The sequence below is a fragment of the Nyctereutes procyonoides genome, unplaced genomic scaffold, assembly GCF_905146905.1.
Source record: "Nyctereutes procyonoides isolate TBG_1078 unplaced genomic scaffold, NYPRO_anot_genome, whole genome shotgun sequence".
In the NCBI taxonomy this organism is placed as follows: domain Eukaryota; kingdom Metazoa; phylum Chordata; class Mammalia; order Carnivora; family Canidae; genus Nyctereutes; species Nyctereutes procyonoides.
The window spans coordinates 62,086,769-62,105,491 of NW_026575135.1; the positions used below are offsets into that span (position 1 = coordinate 62,086,769).

Genomic DNA, 18,723 nt, shown 5'->3' on the forward strand with positions numbered 1-18,723 from the left:
TAAAATAATATTCAGGCGCATTTTTCTTTCTCTAAGAGAGTGGCCTAGCTTCCATAGGAGTTAAGAAAGAAATCTGCAAACCCATTTGCAGAGACAGGAAAGCCCTGCTTTGCACTGTGGCATTTCTATGTGTCGTCATCTCCCTCCCGGACCTGCCGGGATTGTGCAATGTTCTCTCTGTTGAGATGGCAGGGTTACAAGAACATGTAGTTTAAACCCCACCGTTTGTGAAGGATGAACGTTATTTTGGAGTCTGGGAAGCTTCAAAATAATTTGATTGCCTTCTGGGTTTTGTCTCATTAGGTAAAGGCAAAAAAGTTTTAGTTGCTATTTTGAACCAACATACAGCTTGTGCTTTAATTAAAACAAGAAGCAGGCTCATGACCAGAGGGGAAAATGATGAGACAGAGAGAACAGATGATGTCAGAGGGCCACAGCTAGAGAGGAAGAAGAGCAGTTGTGAGCTTGGGCATCTTTTTGGTAAACATCTTTTTTCAAATGTATTGTGCATTTTCCTCCCCACTCCTGCCACTCAACCAGGGAAGAGACGTCAGGGCTGTCAGAGATGGAGATTATGGAATCCTGAAAGTAATGGCATGTTTATGGGGGACTGACTATATTCTTTTTATGCCAGTGAATGAGCAAGTTGAACACACCTACTTTTACAAACATCAGCTTCTAAATAGCCTCCATTTGTCTTTTTTTAAAAAGATTTTATTTATTCATGAGAGACACAGAGAGAGAGGAAGAAACACAGGCAGAGGGAGAAGCAGGCTCCTCGCAGGGAGGCCTGATGTGGGACTTGATCCTGGGACCGGGATCACACCCTGAGCCGAAGGCAGATGCTCAACCGCTGAGCCACCCAGACGTCCCTCCATTTGGCTCTTAAAGCAGTTGTAACATTTATTGCTGCTAGTTTACCTAAACAGGCAGAGAACAATCATTTCAATATTAAAGAGATCATCACTGCTTTCCCCATTCTTAGTATCTAAGAATACGGTCCTGGCACATTTAAAGGACTGAGCCTGGATCCAACAGAGCTATTATAAAATAATCTGCTATGTTATAGAGGTTGCCATATTAGAGCTTTTTAAAATTTCATGTGGTTAAAAAAAAAAATGCAACAGGATTGCTTACTCTCAGTACTACCAGCATTGTAGGTCAGGTATTTGTTACAGGGGACTTTCCTGTGCATTTTAGATTGTTCAGAAGCATCCCTGGTGTCTACCCACTAGATGCCAGTGGGACCCCTCCCCAACCATGACAACCAAAAATGTCCCTGGGCATTGCCAAATGATCCCCTGGGGAGTGGGTAAAATCAACCCTGAAGACCACTGCAGTAGACTATATTCATCCAGGGAGGCAGTCAAGTACTGCACCCAGAGCAGGAGTTCCAGAGACAGAGCGCTTCCAGTGAGCTGGGTGGCCCTGGACAAGATGGGCAACACTTCCATGCTTTGGTATGCTCATCTGTAAAATGAAGATCATGATACATTTCTACCTCCCAGGACTGTTGCATGGATTCAACAAGATCCTGCCTCTCCTCAAGGGAGCGATCAGTAAGTGCGCGCCATTACTGTTTCAACCATTCCATGGCTGCCATTTCTTTCCTTCTGATTTAATTGTGAAGGCAGGTTAAAGATCCAAACAATAGAAACCTATTGAAAGTGGATGGGGGAAAGGCTTGAGGGCAGCTACACAATTACAAATGGACTATCTTTATTAATGTTTCCGAAGTGGTCAAGTTGTAGAAGCTGGACTCACATAATTCTGTATCCCTGACTTGCTAAACGGTGCCAGCTATTGCTTAACACGCTTTATTATCTTTCAAGCGGAGATCCCTAATTCATCAAAATTATAGGCTGCCGGCAGATGATTCTTCTGTAAATACAAATGCTCTATTGTATTTTAAAAGGAAAAAAAGTCCTGACGTGATGCCTGGTTCTCTCCCTTGAGTTCTTTCTTCACCATTGGTCATGTAAATATTATTGTTATTATTCACTGAAATAATAACACAAGCTACTTTACGAGCAACTTACTGTATGCCAAGCAAAGTGCTCCATGTATATTATTGGGTCACTCAATCCTCAAAACAGCCTTAAAAGTTAGGTGGGTATCTTGGGAGAGGCAAAGTTATCATGCACAGTCAGCAAAGGCCAGAGCAAAGGAGGGAGCTGACTGCTGCCTCCCAAAGCCTATGCTCTTAAAAATTTTTCATTATCAAAGCTAAGAGAGCTACTCTGAACTCCTAATCATAATGCATGTTTCCTCTTCTTATAATGAGGATCAATAAGGACTGTTTGGAAGCTAAAACAGGGAGAGGCTGGATTTACATTCCCCTGGTACCCAAAGACTCATCCAGGGTCAGATAAAGCAGGTCATTCATCAGACTCACCCTAGTAATCCAGTGCTTACAGATAATGCAAATTTTACTTCAAAATGAATACCAAAGTAGAGAAATTACTCCATTGCCAGAGGTGTGTGAAAAGAAGCTTAACTTTTTGAGACCATTTCTAGTGGTGACCCAAAGCTCCATGCCCTGAGAGAGTGATGGAAAGTAGCTTCCAGACCATGGAGGTGCTGGGAAGAAAAGTTAAACGGCTCGTTCAGAAACATCAACCTTTCCATCATTCCAATCCAGCTGGGGGCTGAGAAACCAACCTGGCTGCCAGTTGGCCCCTGTGGCAGAATTAACTGTGTGGCCCAGGGTAAATCACAATCAGCTCTAGCCAGGCTTTGTACAGAGAGGACCCCTCAGAGCCACCTTGGGGTAAGCTGGAGGCAGCAGGAAGTTGGTGGCTATTGTGGGAATGAAGCAGCTTTACAGGATTAAGCAGGGCCTCAGAGAGCAGGTGGTCCAGTCCTTATCAACACATGACTCTTTCTCAGCATTTCCCAAAAGCATCCAACCTGTGCACTGATACCTAAAATGACTGGAAGGATTCCTCTTATTGTTCATCAGTTAATAATTTGGCCTTCCGTGTCCTTGTGAACTCCAGAGAACGCTGGCTGTGGCAAAGCCAATCACATAAAGGGAATTATCACTGATAGGGTTAATTATGGGCTATCCACAGGCACTTTATATGTTTACTCAATGAATAATTTTGACAACAAGGAAACCTATTAGGAAGGGGAGGCTCAGTAAGGCCAACTGTCTTTCCCACTCCACCCCTCCCCCACCACACACACACACCACACACAATCAAGTGAGATTCACTTCTTAGTCCAGTAGACCCCAAAACCACACTGTCTGCCACATGGGATTTTGGCTGTCAACTGCTAAACATGATTGGGAGAGTTTAGGATATACAGATTATAAAAAAGCAGCCCATGTAGGTGAAAGCAGTATCTTCTGAAGCATCGCTTGCAAGAAGTGCTACTTACAGATATATCATCACTGAAGTCAATTTCATCCAAATCAAGGTATTCAGGTGCTTCCATTATTCCTCTTTGCACATTTTGAGTAAAGTCAAATACTTATAAAAGTCCTGGAAAAGACAAAAGCAAAAAAGAAAAGCAAATGAGTTAGCTGTTTTATAACCCAAACTTCCATCTATAGTTAAATAAACAAAAATGATTGGGATAACTGGGGGCTAGTGCTGCCTTCAAGCATACGTTTGCTCGTCAGATGTCCCTGCCTGGCTTTCTGGAAGCAGGGAGCTCAGTTCCTCGGGCTCCCTAGGGAGCACCCCAGGTCCTTTGCTTCACTTCATCTGTGTTCACTTGTTTGTGCCAAGGCAGTGACTGAGATCAGCTGCTTCCCCAGTGACCAGTATTAGGATGCACCCAGCCCACACCTAGCACTTACCACGCCCTGGGTGGAAGCAGGGCTTTGGTGATGGGGAGCACGCCTCAAAATCTAGGATATTCATCATATCCCAATGTTTACTATGGGCATATCCTTGGAAGCCGAGCATGGAGCAGTAAGCACTGGATCCCCACTAAAATAACCCAAGTACAAGACAGAGACCAACTAACCAACTGTAATGGCTACTTCAGATTTTGTAGGCCAACGTCCAGTTCACCCCTTCCCCCAGCTTCTCCCATCTTCAAAAAGAAGGATCCAGGCATAGATGTAAACCACAGAGTTTCCACATGGCTCCGGGCTTCTCACAGCTCTGCCTGACTGTGCCACAGTGACCTGAGGCCGGCGCCAGAATGTCCTCCGTCAGCACTTGCCTCAGGGCTGCCTGTAGCAACCCTTTAAATCTGTCAAGGAAGATATATCACCTCCCGGCTTGCTTTCCCATCACTTATCATCATCACCATTGGTGGTGGCAGTGGCACCTACAGATGTCAAGAACAGAGATATAGATCTCCGGGCAGTGCCTGAGTGCACAGTATCTCCTGCAGAGCTGACTCACAGAGCCAACAAGGGTCCCCTTACCCTAACTGGTCTTTCTTATTATAGAAACTGTCTGAGGTGCTCAGAATTGAGCATCTGAAATAATTTATTCTTTCCCCTTTCAGTTCTCTAATCAAGGGTTATCTTGATTAGACAGAGAAATAAGAAGACTAAGGAATACATTACTGGAAAGTGAAAAGAAGTCCAGGCTGAGGAAAATGAGTTTAATTAATGATGAAACTGGGTGTAATTAATATAAGATCAAGAGTTTAAAAATGACTATTTTTGAAAAGGAAACTCTTACTCTGGAGGCACTGCTTTGCCGTTTTGAGATCTTTTCTTTTTTTAAGCTGCACAAATCACTTAATTACAATAAATGAGAGAAAAATCACTTGCCCTTCATACCTCAAAACCGTCACTTAATTTCCAGTGTTTCTTCTCTTCCTCTTCCCACAGCATGTACCATTTTTATGTATTTTTAATTATAGTGGATATAGAAATGATCCAAGAAAAGATTAGGATGCTACCACCACGTTCAAATGAGATTATCCACTTAGAATAAATATTAAAAGCTCTCTCAGGGGTGCCTGAGTGGCTCAGTCAGTTGAGCATCTGACTTTTGATTTTGGCTTGAGTCATAATCTCAGCGTTGTGAGATAGAGCCCTGAGTCGAACTCCACACTGGGCTTGGAGACTGCTTACGATTCTCTCTGCCCCTCCCTCCCCCTTCTCCCTCTCTCTCTAAAAAAAAAAAAAGTAATTTTTGAAATCACATTAAGGTTTAAAATGAAATGAAATCAATTTGTATTTGTTATATATAATATTATATATCAAGATTACATTATGCATTAAAATTAACATAATATTAGTTACATAATCATACTAATTACATATGATTAATATATAATTATAATTAATATAATTATAATCATTTTAATAATAAATTATGTTGAATAATATTAATGTTTTATATATTTACATATTATTGTATTTGTTACATACTTTTTAGATATACATATACATCCAGGACTTTTATTATTTATGGAAATTTAAAAGTAGATTAAGCAAATTGCTTGGTACAAAAATATGTAACTTTTCCTCTAATCCTCACAAAGATTTTCAGAGAAAAAAATGCACACTCATACTTGCAAATTACACAAAATGACTTTCTCTTCCATTCTGGTTGATTCTGAGACAATCTAGACTACATGGATTCTAGCTCATCAACTGGTCAACTTTCTTCTAATCTAGTTTCTTTTCACTACATCCATACTCCACGATGAATTGTTGACCTACAGACTCTATTCCTGTGGTCTTGGTGAGCACAAGATGATGTGGGTGTCTGCATGGGGTGAAGACAAAAACAACATCACCGGAAACAAAGATTCACGAAGCAAGAAAAAGTACTGAAACTGAAGATCGAGCGGATCTTTAAATATGTAGACATACAGATGAAATATAAAATGCACATGAACACATCTTTTTTTTAAATTTTTTTTTATTTACTTATGATAGTCACAGAGAGAGAGAGAGAGAGAGAGAGAGGCAGAGACACAGGCAGAGGGAGAAGCAGGCTCCATGCACCAGGAGCCCGACGTGGGATTCGATCCCGGGTCTCCAGGATCGCGCCCCGGGCCAAAGACAGGCGCCAAACCGCTGCGCCACCCAGGGATCCCCACATGAACACATCTTAACGAGACAAATTAACAAGTAATCATCAAGCCCCTTTTTGAGGTGTTCTGATAACATAAACAACAATATCCATTCTAGCACAGTCATTCTAATGGGACATAGCCAGTGGGCTTGGAGACTGCTTACATGTCATATGAGGCATGACATTAAAGCAGATGATCTTCATGTTTAGACTTTGAGATAGTAGTGAGAGTCTTTATTCCATAGACAAGAAGACAAGAATTACAGTGGTTCCAGCTCATGAAGAGCTGGGCCACTGCCCATGTTTATTGCAGCAGGTTGGGGGGTCCAGCCTCAGACAAAGGGGTCCATAGCATCCACAACCTTCCTCTCCTAACGGGCTTTCCCATGCAGCCATCTCCTGGAAATGCCTTATTCTCTCTACCACTCAATTCCTCTTGTCTGGTTTCAGGGCTTCTCTCTCTCAAGGTGCCACCCTGGAAGAGTCAACCTCCCCAGTTACAGAGTGCAGCAATCCCTATGGTTCACCAATCTGGCCACAGTTCCAATATTCATTGCTCCTTTTCAGTAGAGAGTGAGACCCCAGCTGTCCCAGTGGTCATTACATGGCTTCCACATCCACTGAAAATCATCCAACAGGATAAGGAAACTGAGCTGGGTTGCAGGTGCTTTTCTCATCCTGCCCCAGTGGCACCATCCTGCCCCACATCCCACCTCACACTGGAAGCCAGGGTGCCCCCTTTCTTGACCACATGCTTGAAGGGAATACACACGGCCAGAGAGGGCACACACTGGAGGCCCATGAGTGGAGTCTGGCCCACAGATGTGATGTGTCTGGCCCTAGCAGTGTTTTTCAAAAAAACTGAGTTAGTTGCCAATTTGTAGACCTTGGGTGATTTCACATAAAATTCTGGATTACTTGCTTTGCTTTAAAAAATATCTGAAGCTATGGCCAACACAGATCCACATTCCCTGTGACAACTGGCTGGAGCTAAGCTGCTTCATGTATGGGCATGGGCTCCCAGTTCACCAGCTCCCCTTCTTTGGCTCTCCTCACTGAGGAGCCCTGCCCCACCTTGGGGGGAATGTGAGTGTTTGAGCCTTCAAAGAAATTCAGCATTAAACAATAAGTATCATAGCCACCTCTTTTTGTTACTCTTGCCTCCTGCCAAATAATGTTTACTTCGTCTGTATTCCGAGATCAAATTTGTATTCTAAGATTGTTTTAAATTCTCATGCCACAACAGGAACAATAAAATTTCTTCCAAATAAATTACCAGCTCGTTATAATTTATACTTTCACACAGCCTCCATGTTCTCTCCTAGGATTCGGAAAAGAAAACCTTCACAAAAGTCATAAAATGTTGCAAGGTGGGGATTACGTTTCCTTTATTTTACAAGTGGAGGAAGGAAGGGTTCTTGCTTCATTGTGACGGCTGCTGTAGATTTTCCCTTTGCTCTTGTGACCAGAGGGAAGGGCACAAGTGCTGTCAAGTGCAAGGCCAGTAGACAACCAAGGTCATCCTCCCTCTGGCCAGACTAGCAGCTTGGACGCATGACGGCTAACTTCACGCACAGCCCACAGAGTGGGTTTACACTGAGGTGAAAAATACTTCTCAGCCTCCCCAAAAAGTGTGGTCTTGCTGCAAATCCTTTACATGAGATTTTTATTGCTATGCCTTATAGTTGGCCTTGGGATCTCAAAACCCCGTCATTTATAAATTTGTGCTGTGCTCGCATCCCCATCAGCCCTGCCCCTGCAAGCTATAGTCACTTGCACCAGGTTCTCTGAGGTCACAAGGGCTTTCTTTTGTATTACTGCCCCCTTCACCCCAACAGACCTTCTTCCAAGATCTGTCTACCTTTGGTACTGGTGACTCACTAAAATTCCATTTCAGGCTCAGCAGGGCTTTTCCTTTGTCCTCATGGATGTTAGCAATTTTCAAGTTGTTAATTGCTTAGGCAGGTACATTCTGTGTTTAATTTTTTTAAGGGTGGGGGGAAATGAAGATCTAAGCTAGATAGTGAGTGGGAGGATAGAGAAATAAAGAAAATATTTTCTAATGGTTGAGTGCTACCAATCTCAGTAGGAAAATTTATAGGAAGGAAAAGAAAGAACATATTAGACTGTGGGGACACAGGGCTAGGTGACTGGGACCTGTATGCTGTGCAGAAGCTGTTGGTGACACCTTCCCTTCTTTTTTGATGTGCCTGAGGTATCGGGAGAAACATCACCCAAATTCTGAGCAGATGCTCAGCTAGAGGAGATAAAGGACAATGAGCACCAATTGTACACAATGTCTGCAGGACTTTTTTCTACTCTCATGGAGTTTTGATAAACTGCCAAAAACAGAAGTCCCCCCAGTGCCTATTAAAGTGTACAGAAGGGGCTCATGGCCCTAATGGGTCTATCAACACCATGTCACCCTCTCATAAGGGACCTCAGTGATGGCCCAACCACTTCCTTCCAGGGAAGATTCAGTCTGGGGAAAGAGCTCAAAGGAACTATGGGTCCAAATGGATAATAAAAAGGAAGCAAGCAATTGCAAGAAATAGCCTTACCCCATTCTTGTATTATACTGATCATCTTCAGGTGACATTTATAATTTTTCTGTTTTGACTTGAAAATTGACTCTAAACGTAATTCCACATGAAGACTTCCCAAAATCTGTGGCTAATGGCATCATTAAGTGGAAAAAGCTTGGAATGGCCAACAAACCTTCTGTAAGAAGCTACACTCAATGTACACATTCCGGGGTGCTGGCTCATAAAAGGCTCACGGATTTGTGAGTACAGTCACACATTAAACTGCTCTCCTGAAATTCTCCTGAAACGTAGGGCCTCGCTCCATTTTACAAGGAGTCGGCGTGGACTCACTCCGAAGGCTCGTGTTACACAGATCTCTCCTCTCCTGCCAAAGTCACTAGTGCTCCATTTACCAGTTGACTACGAAGGCCTGGTAATTAAACTGGAGCTGGGCTTGTCAAAATAAATGAGCAGAGTACTTTCGGCGATGAGGTAACCTCAATCGATTTGCATCACAGTTTCTTTCTTTGCTCTTTAATTCACTAGTACTTGGGAAAACAGAGCAGCCTAACCCCCTGTGCACGCACACACGCACACACACCAAGAGCCAAATCTGTACTGGGATACATTTTCAGTTTGCAAGCTTGCACACAGATACTGGATTTACTTCCTTTAATATAACAGCTAAAAAAAAAAATCACCAACTAAGGACTGCAAGGCACAGGTGGAAAAAAGTGAAATATATGAAATGCCGTCCCCAGTTGGCTCGGTAGCTTGGCTGGCAAGGAAGCAACTCATTCCAAATGTTGGATTCAGTTTCTTTTACTCTTTGATTCAACAGTGGCCAGAAGCATGGCAGTTGCTAAATGCCTAGTCCTGAAGCAGAAAAATGACAGAGGCAAGAAGACGAGAAGACATTTCTACTAGAAAGAGGCAAGTGGAGAAGAGACAAGAAGGATGCAAGGTAGGGAGGGGAGGGAGCACATGCTCTGGAGATTTCACCCACTTCTTGCTTCCTCATTTAGGGACTACCACCATGTGCACACTCTCCACACCGGTGTGGGGCATACAGTATAAGGGGACACAGGTTAAGAAAACAAGCCATCTCTTTAAAAAGGAAGCAGGGGTAGGTCTGGGTGGCTTAGCAGTTGAGCATCTCCCTTTGGCTCAGGGTGTGATCCCGGGGTCCTGGGATCGAGTCCCACATCAGGCTCCCCTCAGGGAGCCTGCTTCTCCCTCTGCCAGTATATCTGCCTCTCTCTCTGTGTCTCTCATAAATAAATAAAATCTTAAAAAAAAAAAAAGAAAAACAAAACAAACCATCACAATAAAATGTGGTCCTCATTCAGAGGAATGAAAACACAGGAGCCTGAGACACACAATCTAGACCTTGGAGATGAGGCGGCCTGCCTGAGAAGGATAAGGTCTCAGATGAATGCTGAGGGACAAGGGTGTGAATGGTGAGGGGAGCTGGAGGCCCAGGGTGTGTGTGTGTGGGGTCTCCCAGGCAGTGGTGACATCATGGGCCAAGGCCAAGAATTATGCCAGTAAGATAGATAACACTGATTTTGCACCTACTGCTGCTTTTGTGCAAAAAGGGAGTTGGGAAGGGTGAAGGCCAGAGTGGTAAACTGGGGGTGGTCAGGGGATTATTTCCAAAGTCAGAGTGTAAATACAGCACATTTTCTTGGAATATCACATTTTCTGGCATGTTTGGAGAAAACACAAGTGAATGTTTGCTATCCAACAAGAGACAACACTGACCCTACCCCAGCTCTCGGGGAAGGGGTACTGCACTTCCTGTTTGCCCACAGTACAGTAGTGAAGCAAAGGAAGCTCTGTCCTGGGGTCTGGGTTGGGTGCCTGATCTGGAACAAACTTTATATCCAGGCCCTATGTGCTTCTTTCTACATACACTCTCCCATTTATATTTCACAAAGGTCCTGAAAGACAAATCTCTTCATGATTCTTTTGTGGAGATAAGGAAATTTAGGCTCAGAGAGGATCTGGAATTGCCTCACAGACACACAGCCAGAGCTTTTGATGTTAAGTTTGCTTCTTTCCCTTATTCCAGCTTGTCAAAGCTACAGAGGTAAAAGTAATGCTTCGCCTGTATCAGACATTTTTTTCAAGTCATCTTTAATTGTTTTTATATGACTTTATTTATTATAAGTCTGTGAGGAGGCAGAGTGTGTGTACCATGATTTGCAGTCATCTCCTTTCTACTTTACAGATGGGAAAATGCAGGAATGTTTGGCCCAAATTAAATACTTCTAAGGAGGAGAAAAAGGAGAAAAGCAGCTCAGACAAGCGACTTGCCACTAATTCTGAGACTCCTCTGCTTTGCCCTCCAGATTGCTCTGAAACATGGGCATGTCTTTGAACCATTTGGGTCAGAACTCCATAGACATCCTTAGTCCTTAATTGAATCGCTTTGGGTGGTTACAAACTGTAATGCCAAACAAATTGTTCTTTCCCCTCTCCAGCAGAGTCTAAACAGAAAAAATGGTAGGCACGATCACCATCATGAGAGAAAAATGTACAGATCTTTGTGCACCTAACACCCCTTACCCAGAGAGATCCCTGAACTGGTCCATAAAATATTATGTTCCACAGCCAGTTGGTTTAATACTTTGATTTCACTTCAAGGAACACAAATGATTATGGCCGTCTTTCCTTTATGTCTTATTAAAAATGCAAGTAAGATAGCACTGTACTAGAAAACCCCATTCTGGAGGTCAGGACTGCTCTGACAAATCCCTACAAAGGTTGGTCTTTTGGTAGTTTTGAGCTCTTGCTTGTAGTTTAAAATTCTTGCAAATGATTTGGGAGTAATTTCATTATTTCTATAATCTACATGCTGACAACAAACCAACTTACACTAGGACTTTAGAGCTTGAAAAGACCTTAGTAGTTCAGCCGAGAGGTAGAGGTACTTTTAAATTTGTACATGTATATGTGAGAGAAAGATAGATTTAAAATAAATTTAATGTTTGAAATTCTTTTTGAAAAGAATCCATGCTTATAGCAGCTGCACAAGACAAAAGGTTGTATAACAGGAAAAAACAGACATACTCCCAAACACAAAGATATTATACTGGGTCCAGTTCTGGATGTCACTTCTTAAGAAGGTCAAAGGCAAACAGTTCTGTACCAAGACAAAGTAAGGAAGTCAGGACAGCTGGTGGTTGGAAAGCTCCGTCTCATGTGGCACAGCTAAGGAACCATCTAACATAGAGAATTGAATCTCCTTTCCCTCCATGACCACAAAGAGCAACCATGTAAAAGCAAGACTCGACTCCAAGAGTAGATCTAAGAGGAAGTTTTAGAGATACCAATCCCTGCAGACTTCCTACTAATGGCAACTGGAACGGGCTTAAATCGAACAGGTTGCTTCATGAGATCACAACCACGCCAGCAATAAATTGTTCATCTAGAGGTTTGGAGGGATCTTTTGAGTGCAAAAGATGGGACCCCTGCATTTGCAAGGAGGAAGACTTGGCCTCTTAACACAAACATTCTCTGTGGTGTGAGATGGCAGGGGGAACATCCCTGAAACTGGGCCGGGACCTCAGGACAGTCCTAACCCTACTCGGACCCCTCTCCAGGGTTCTGCTGTGACAATCTCCATTGGACCTCCCCAGTCCTGTCTCATCTGCCACCTGATCCCACAAGTGAAGGAAAGTGGAAATTGAGAGAGAGTAAAAAAGAAAATAATTTATAAAGAGAACTGGGATGTTGTTCATTCAGTGAAAATATGATTTACTCTCCATTATAGATGAAAAATTACCAATTCTACAAGGACAAAACTATGACCTAATGAGGCTCAAACAAAAAGTAAATACCTGGGAAGGAACGGGAAACCTTTCTACCACTGGGAAGTTGAGCCTGGACCTTAGCCAGTTGCATCTTGCACCCGCTTCTGGAAAGGAACTATGGAGTAATTTTGGAACTGTATCTCTTACTCAGATACATACAGGAAACTATCCAAATCCAAGTTTCAAATTTTTGGCACACCTGAAGTGGTCATGCTTTACTCCTGATTTTGCAAAGATTGTTTGATTTCTACAGTGGATTTGCTTGGAAATTATTATTGAGAATGTATGGAATACAGATGACAATCTTGATCTCCTTTTCGACAGAGGTAGACATAACAGAAATATGCACAGAGAGCATTAAAGGCTCCATCAGGAGTCTACCATCTTGGCTTCATTCTCCTACCTCTGCGTGTTTGTAGAGATTAAACTTTCGAGCAACCTTAGACTGGTGTTCTCAAAGTTCAGCCCATATGAAAATCACTCAGAAGGATTATTAAAGCAGATTGCTGGGTCCAATCCTAAGAAGTTCCAATTCAATAGGCTGGGTAGAGGCCTGGGAATGTACATTTCTCATAACTTCCCAGGTGATGCTGATTCTGCTGGTCCCAGAACCACATTTGAGAACTGCGAACTAAGATCAATAGCTCATCCCAGCCCTGGCTACATCTGCACTTAATTAAAAGATGGTGACCTCTTCCCCACATCCTCCATGTCCACAGATGTTAACTTCATTATACAGGATCCATGCCTAGTGCCCTCCTGATTAAACTGCCTCCGTGGACTCCACTAAGCATTTCCCATGAAGACCACCCAGAAAACTAGAAGGCCTTAAGCCTCTGTGTGTGTGTGTGTTTTAATTCCCAGTGCTACACAAGGGACAGACGCCCGCCTACAAAACCCTAGAAAATTTAGGCCTTGGTTACTTTAAAATTTCTTTTCTCCATGGCACTTCATGGCAATAGAGATGTTCTAAGTTTCTCCTGTTAATGAAATCCAGGTTTATAATTTTAGATGCAGCCTTTTTAGAGCAAGAATCTCAATACAGGGATATCCAGTCACTCAAAGTCCAGTACAATAAATTCCATGCCTACTAATAAAGAAGGAAACTGAAAAAAATTAGAATCCAATGAGAATTAGCTTAAAATCCAATGCTTATACATGTATGCATTATAAAATATTTAAAATAATTACTCACTGAAACTTAAGCAGTCCAACTGGCTACACTGGCTAACTGTGAAAAATAAAATCCTGGCCATGTAGGCTTTTTAAAATAAATATTTTATTTATTTATGAGAGAGAGAGCATGAACCCAAACAGGGGGGAAGCAAAGGGAGAAGCAGACACTCCAATGAGCAGGAAGCCCAATGTGGGGCTCGACTGATCCTAGGACCCTGGAATAATGACCTGAGCTGAAGGCAGACCTTAACTGACTGAGCCACCCAGGTGCCCCACTGGCTATGTATTTTTAATAATGATTATCATGTTTTTATTTTTATTGAATCCAAATCCAGAAGTCAGAGAATTCCTCCAATTAAAACTTACCAACTTAATAACCAAAAGAGGAAATAAACTATAAAATAAATGACTTTTTTTCTGAAGAAGAACATAGCTTGAGATGTAGGTAATTAAACAAGAATAGCTCAGTAACCAAATATTTGCACATCTAGGCATAAACGCAGAGTATGATGAAGCAAGCACTAATTCTTTGATCCAATGCTTTCATCTATCCCTAATTTACTAAAGACACTTAGAGGAAGGAAAGTTAACACAGTCCGCTTCCCACGTAGATGACTAATAGTGCAAAAACCGAATACTGCATACTTAAGTAATGATTTTCGATGTGTGGCAAAGCATGTTAAGGAAAACAGAAGATGAAAACACAAGATTAGTGTCAAGTACCATCAGCAAGCAACTCAGCTAGGAAGTATTATCCTCAGTTTCAACAATATGCTGTTTTGGAATACAACACCTCATACAGAGTAAATACTTAATATGTTCGTTACATTGAGTTTATTTCCAGACTGTGACCCTTGTTCAGTCACTTTGGAATTTCTACATTAAAAACCTTGGGATCGTCCCAAATAACAAGAGTCCCAATGACTGTTTTTCTTTAGCTTTTAATAATTTCATGTTCGAGTTATCTTCTTGCCATTTCTCCCAGAGCTCTATTTTCAGAGAGCAGGGGATCTTCTTGCCCCCTTGAAAAAACCGCCTAGCAAGGAGGGTTAGGGAAGCCTCAGCTGCACCTTCCCGGATCAAGGCCTTTTTCCCAGGGATTCAAAGCAAGTTCTTTAAATCAATGGTTACCAGAGGGGATGGGGTGGGGGGGTGATGGGTGAAATACATGATGGGGATTAAGGAGTGCACTTGTGAAGAGCATGGGGGGGGGTGTATGGAACTGTTGGATCACTGTATTGTACACTTGAAACTAACAGAACACTGTACTTTACCTGTGCTGGAATTAAAATAAAAACTGAATTAAAAAAAACAAAACAAAACTGAATTCTTTGCCATTAAGCATATGGAGAAAGAATGACCTCTGCAGGCTGAGGTGTGGGTTTTTCCTCTCTGGCACCACAGAAGGACACCAACTTCATTTTGTAGTTTACCAACATGAGCAGGAAAGGACTCAGAGCCGAGAAGCCCGAAGAAAGGGCTGTGAGAACAGCTGGAAAAAAGACACAGGCTGCCAAGTCTTTTAAGAAATAGACTAAGATAAAGTGAGAAATCCAAAGTGGAGTGACCAGCCACATTAATAAAATACTGAACTTGGCCCCTCTAAGGATTTCAATTTCTGAATCATCATCTCCAATCCAGATGTTGCCATATGTCATTTTCTTTCTTTCCAAAAGGAGAACAGACATCCAGAAACAGACAAAGACTAAGGTGGCTAGAGGCAGAATATCGATCAGAACCAAAAATATTTTCCCATAGCAAAACTCCATCTGCTTATTTCCAAAGTAAAGGAAGCAACTCACGTAAAGCCTGTTAGGAGACCAAGGGTCTGTCTGATTTCCCACCCTCCGGTGTTCCGACTTCGTAGTGCAAAGCAAAACCGGGATGTACACTGCCACCCCAGCCACCGCAAGCGCACACACCGCCTTCGCAGAATGCCCCTGATGATCCAGGTTGGGAGCCTTACTCAAGGGGTGGACAGTGTGGTAGAGCTTCCGGTGGTAGACCAAGGCAAAGTATAACACGAACCAGATGGCCAGCGAGGTTGTCAGGGCAGCTGTAAAGTGCACAACTTTGCAGCCAGCCGAATCCAACATGAAACCCGAAGAATAAACAATTTTCATGACATTCACCACCAAGTTTTTAAGGAGGTGGACAAATACAAGGCAGAAAATCAGAAGAAAGGAGGTCTGGAAACGCCCAGTGATACATTTCCTCGTAGAATAAAATAAACTCACGTTTCCAACAACGCTCACAAGGATTAGGATGGTACAAGCAATGATCTCAAGCATGTCTGCAGACAGCCTCATGGTAAGTGACAAACTGGTTATCCCAAACGTCTCCTCTTCGGCTGAAGTCATTAGACGTTTAGAAAGCTTCTTAGCGAGGAGACCTGGGTCTTTTAATCCACCACGTTGACAAAACTGGTCGCTGGTAAAACATCAACTGGTATCATTCTAACAGTTCTGAGGTGGCCTATAACTGAGTCCTGCTTGCTCCAACAACGTGTGGCAGAAAACAGAACAGCTTCCCTAGAGGAGTCTGTTTTATCATCTCCAGGGACCAAAGTATGATGAAAAAGCTCTAGGTATCATCATTTAATTAAAAATTCTCGGAAATCTATTTACAGCCACCATCATGCAATTTCCTAGATACAAGGTGGTACAGTTTCCAACACCCTTGGGGGAGAGAATAAAATGAAACTTGTGACAGCAAAGGTAAGGTGGCCAGTGGTCGAAATTATTGCCTCCACTAATGGGGAAAAACAAACAAACAGACAAACAAAGAAGTGGGGTGTCTGAACAATAGAGAGGATTTCCAAATGACAAGATGACAAATTACAAGTGACGGTAAAGAGAGGCAGATTGATGAAGTATGGCAGCTTTCTACTACCTCTACCATTTCCACAAAGCAGGAATACTATTATCTTTTCTGAAGCTCTGGTGGCATTGTTGACATTACAAAAGAGATGAAAGGAAACACTCTCAAAGGCAGTAGGGGAGGTAATAAAGAAGGGAGGGAGGGAGTGGGAAAAGGAGAAAGGTGATGACCTCCTACCTCCTCATCCTCCAGAATGCAGAAGAACTAGGAAAAGATTTCTGTCCTGACAATGTTTGGAGAATAACAGGGCAAGTACAGAAAATTGGCCCTGAAACATGTCATTCAAGTAATCTGGCATTAATTCACTTCCTGGATGAATTCTGTTGACCAAGCACATCATAATGATCCATCCCGGGGACAAACTACTTTCCCTCTACTGCATTTATGTCTAGGTTCTGCTGCTGAGCAGCCCACTCTATGCTGTCACGGCTTATGCTTCAGGCTGCCTCGGTGCTGTACTGGACACAGCCTGCCCTGACTTGAGCAACCATGCACAGCTCTTCCCAACTCTGTGTTCAGTGGCTTCATGTTGACCCTGAAACTGGGTATGCTGGGAGAATCGACACCACGCATATTATCAAATGCTGTGAATCAGGGCTTTCGGTGAGGGGAAAGAATTGTATATGCCCTGTATCCATACTATACAAGGACAACACTAGCCCGAGTAAAATACAGCTCAGAGAGAGAAGAAATTGGCAGACGTTGTATCTACATAAGGATAAGATCAGTATTTGGTACACACCAACCCCTTTAGTAAGGGTGTGTGGAAGAGGCTTACAGCAGTGTTAGCAAGTGAAAAAGCTTTCAGGGGGTGCGAGTGGGGGAGGAAGTGGAGTGTGGAGGGGTCCCTATCAAACCCCTTATCCTGGGACACCTGGATGGTTTAGTGGTTGAGTGTCTGCCTTTGGCTCAGGGCATAATCCCAGGGTTCTGGGATCAAGTCCCACATCGGGTTCCCCACAGGGAGCCTGCTTCTGCCTCTGACTGTGTCTCTGTCTCTCTGTGTCTCCATGAATAGATAAATAAAATATTTTAAAAAATATAAATAAACCCCTTGTCCCTAATTGCCTACTAAGACAGTAGCCACTTCAGAATCTACCACCTTCTTCCCTGAAACATCCATTACTTCAGTAGTTATTTGCGGTCTGTCAAATAGACACTCTTGAGTTTCTTATAATACAAGTGATAATAACAGTGATAAAAATAACAGTAATAACACAATAATAATGCTCACATCAGCTACCATTTATTTTAAACCAATTCAGGCCAGACACTGCATTTCATTGGTGTGTTCCTTTATAAATTTAATCTTATTTAATATCTAATACTATTCTCATTTCACTGAGTCAACTGAAGACCAATCTGGCAAGTAAGTTGCTCAAAGCTACCGAGTAAAGGAGATGGGAATCAAACCCACATATCACAGATTCCCAAACCACTGGTTCTAAGTCACTGCCTCCACATGTGTGCTGTCAGGTTCTGGATTTTCTGTTGACTCTTCTCCATCTTCCCCTAATACCCAACAGGCAAAGCCTCTAACAAACTCCTTTTGAGAAGAGTTTCCTTGGGTTTCTAAGACACAAGTCATGCAAATTTTTGGATGTAAATGTCCTCCCTCCTCCAAAGACACATACTTTGGGCACTTAGACTTCCACATCCATAAAGATCTTTAAACACACCACATATTCCATCTTCTTGCCTGACTGGGAGCAGAGAAAGGCTGTCTCCAGAAGGAGTGAGCGTCCCACCCATTCCTGACCATGTTTAAAGATGCACAACGAATGCCTGGAATGAATTTGGAGAGCGAGGAAGAACCACCCTAAACTAGCAGACAAAATAAAATCGTGAGCCTATAATCATAATTCGAGATTTGATTTGGGGATAACACATGAAGAAACTATGTAATGCGATTTCTCAAATATGCCCAAATAGTAACAATTTATGGCAAATAACACTGACTTTTCAGAGCTGAGGGCTAAGGGTAAAAATATGTTTTAGAAACCCCCCAGGCCTTTCACCCCCTACCCCCAAAAAGTAAATGCTGACATAGATATTTTTTTGTCTTTCAAAGGATTAGCAAACATCATTAGGGCAAAAGTGTAAAATACGTGTTATTTTTTTCCTTCAGGGTTATTTCTACATTAGAGAAAAAGCATCCATTAAAATACAAGGAGAATGGGCACCTGGGTAGCTCAGCAGTTGAGCATCTGCCTTCAGCTCAGGGGTGATCCCAGGGTCCTGGGATCGAGTCCCACATCGGGCTCCCCATGGGGAACCTGCTTCTCCCTCTGCCTGTGTCTTTGCTTCCTTCTGTGTGTCTTTAAT

General features: G+C 42.7%; 2 protein-coding genes across 6 annotated transcripts in view; both read right to left on the reverse strand.

Annotated features, from left to right (window-relative positions):
• The window catches only part of LOC129494628 (uncharacterized), a gene marked incomplete at its 5' end in the record, with an annotated part of 613,327 nt that overhangs the window by 226,607 nt on the left and 367,997 nt on the right, over window positions 1–18,723 (reverse strand).
• Window positions 1–18,723, reverse strand: part of SNCAIP (synuclein alpha interacting protein) — a 148,654-nt gene that overhangs the window by 70,675 nt on the left and 59,256 nt on the right. For 4 of the 5 annotated variants that reach the window (XM_055302158.1, XM_055302160.1, XM_055302157.1 and 1 more), the window contains exon 2: window positions 3,385–3,488. In XM_055302158.1, coding sequence (XP_055158133.1) covers window positions 3,385–3,441 — 57 coding nt within the window. In that variant the 5' untranslated portion in view covers window positions 3,442–3,488. Of the gene's footprint in view, window positions 1–3,384; window positions 3,489–3,615; window positions 3,693–18,723 lie in introns of those variants that run through there. The other variant, XM_055302161.1, reaches the window with a different exon arrangement.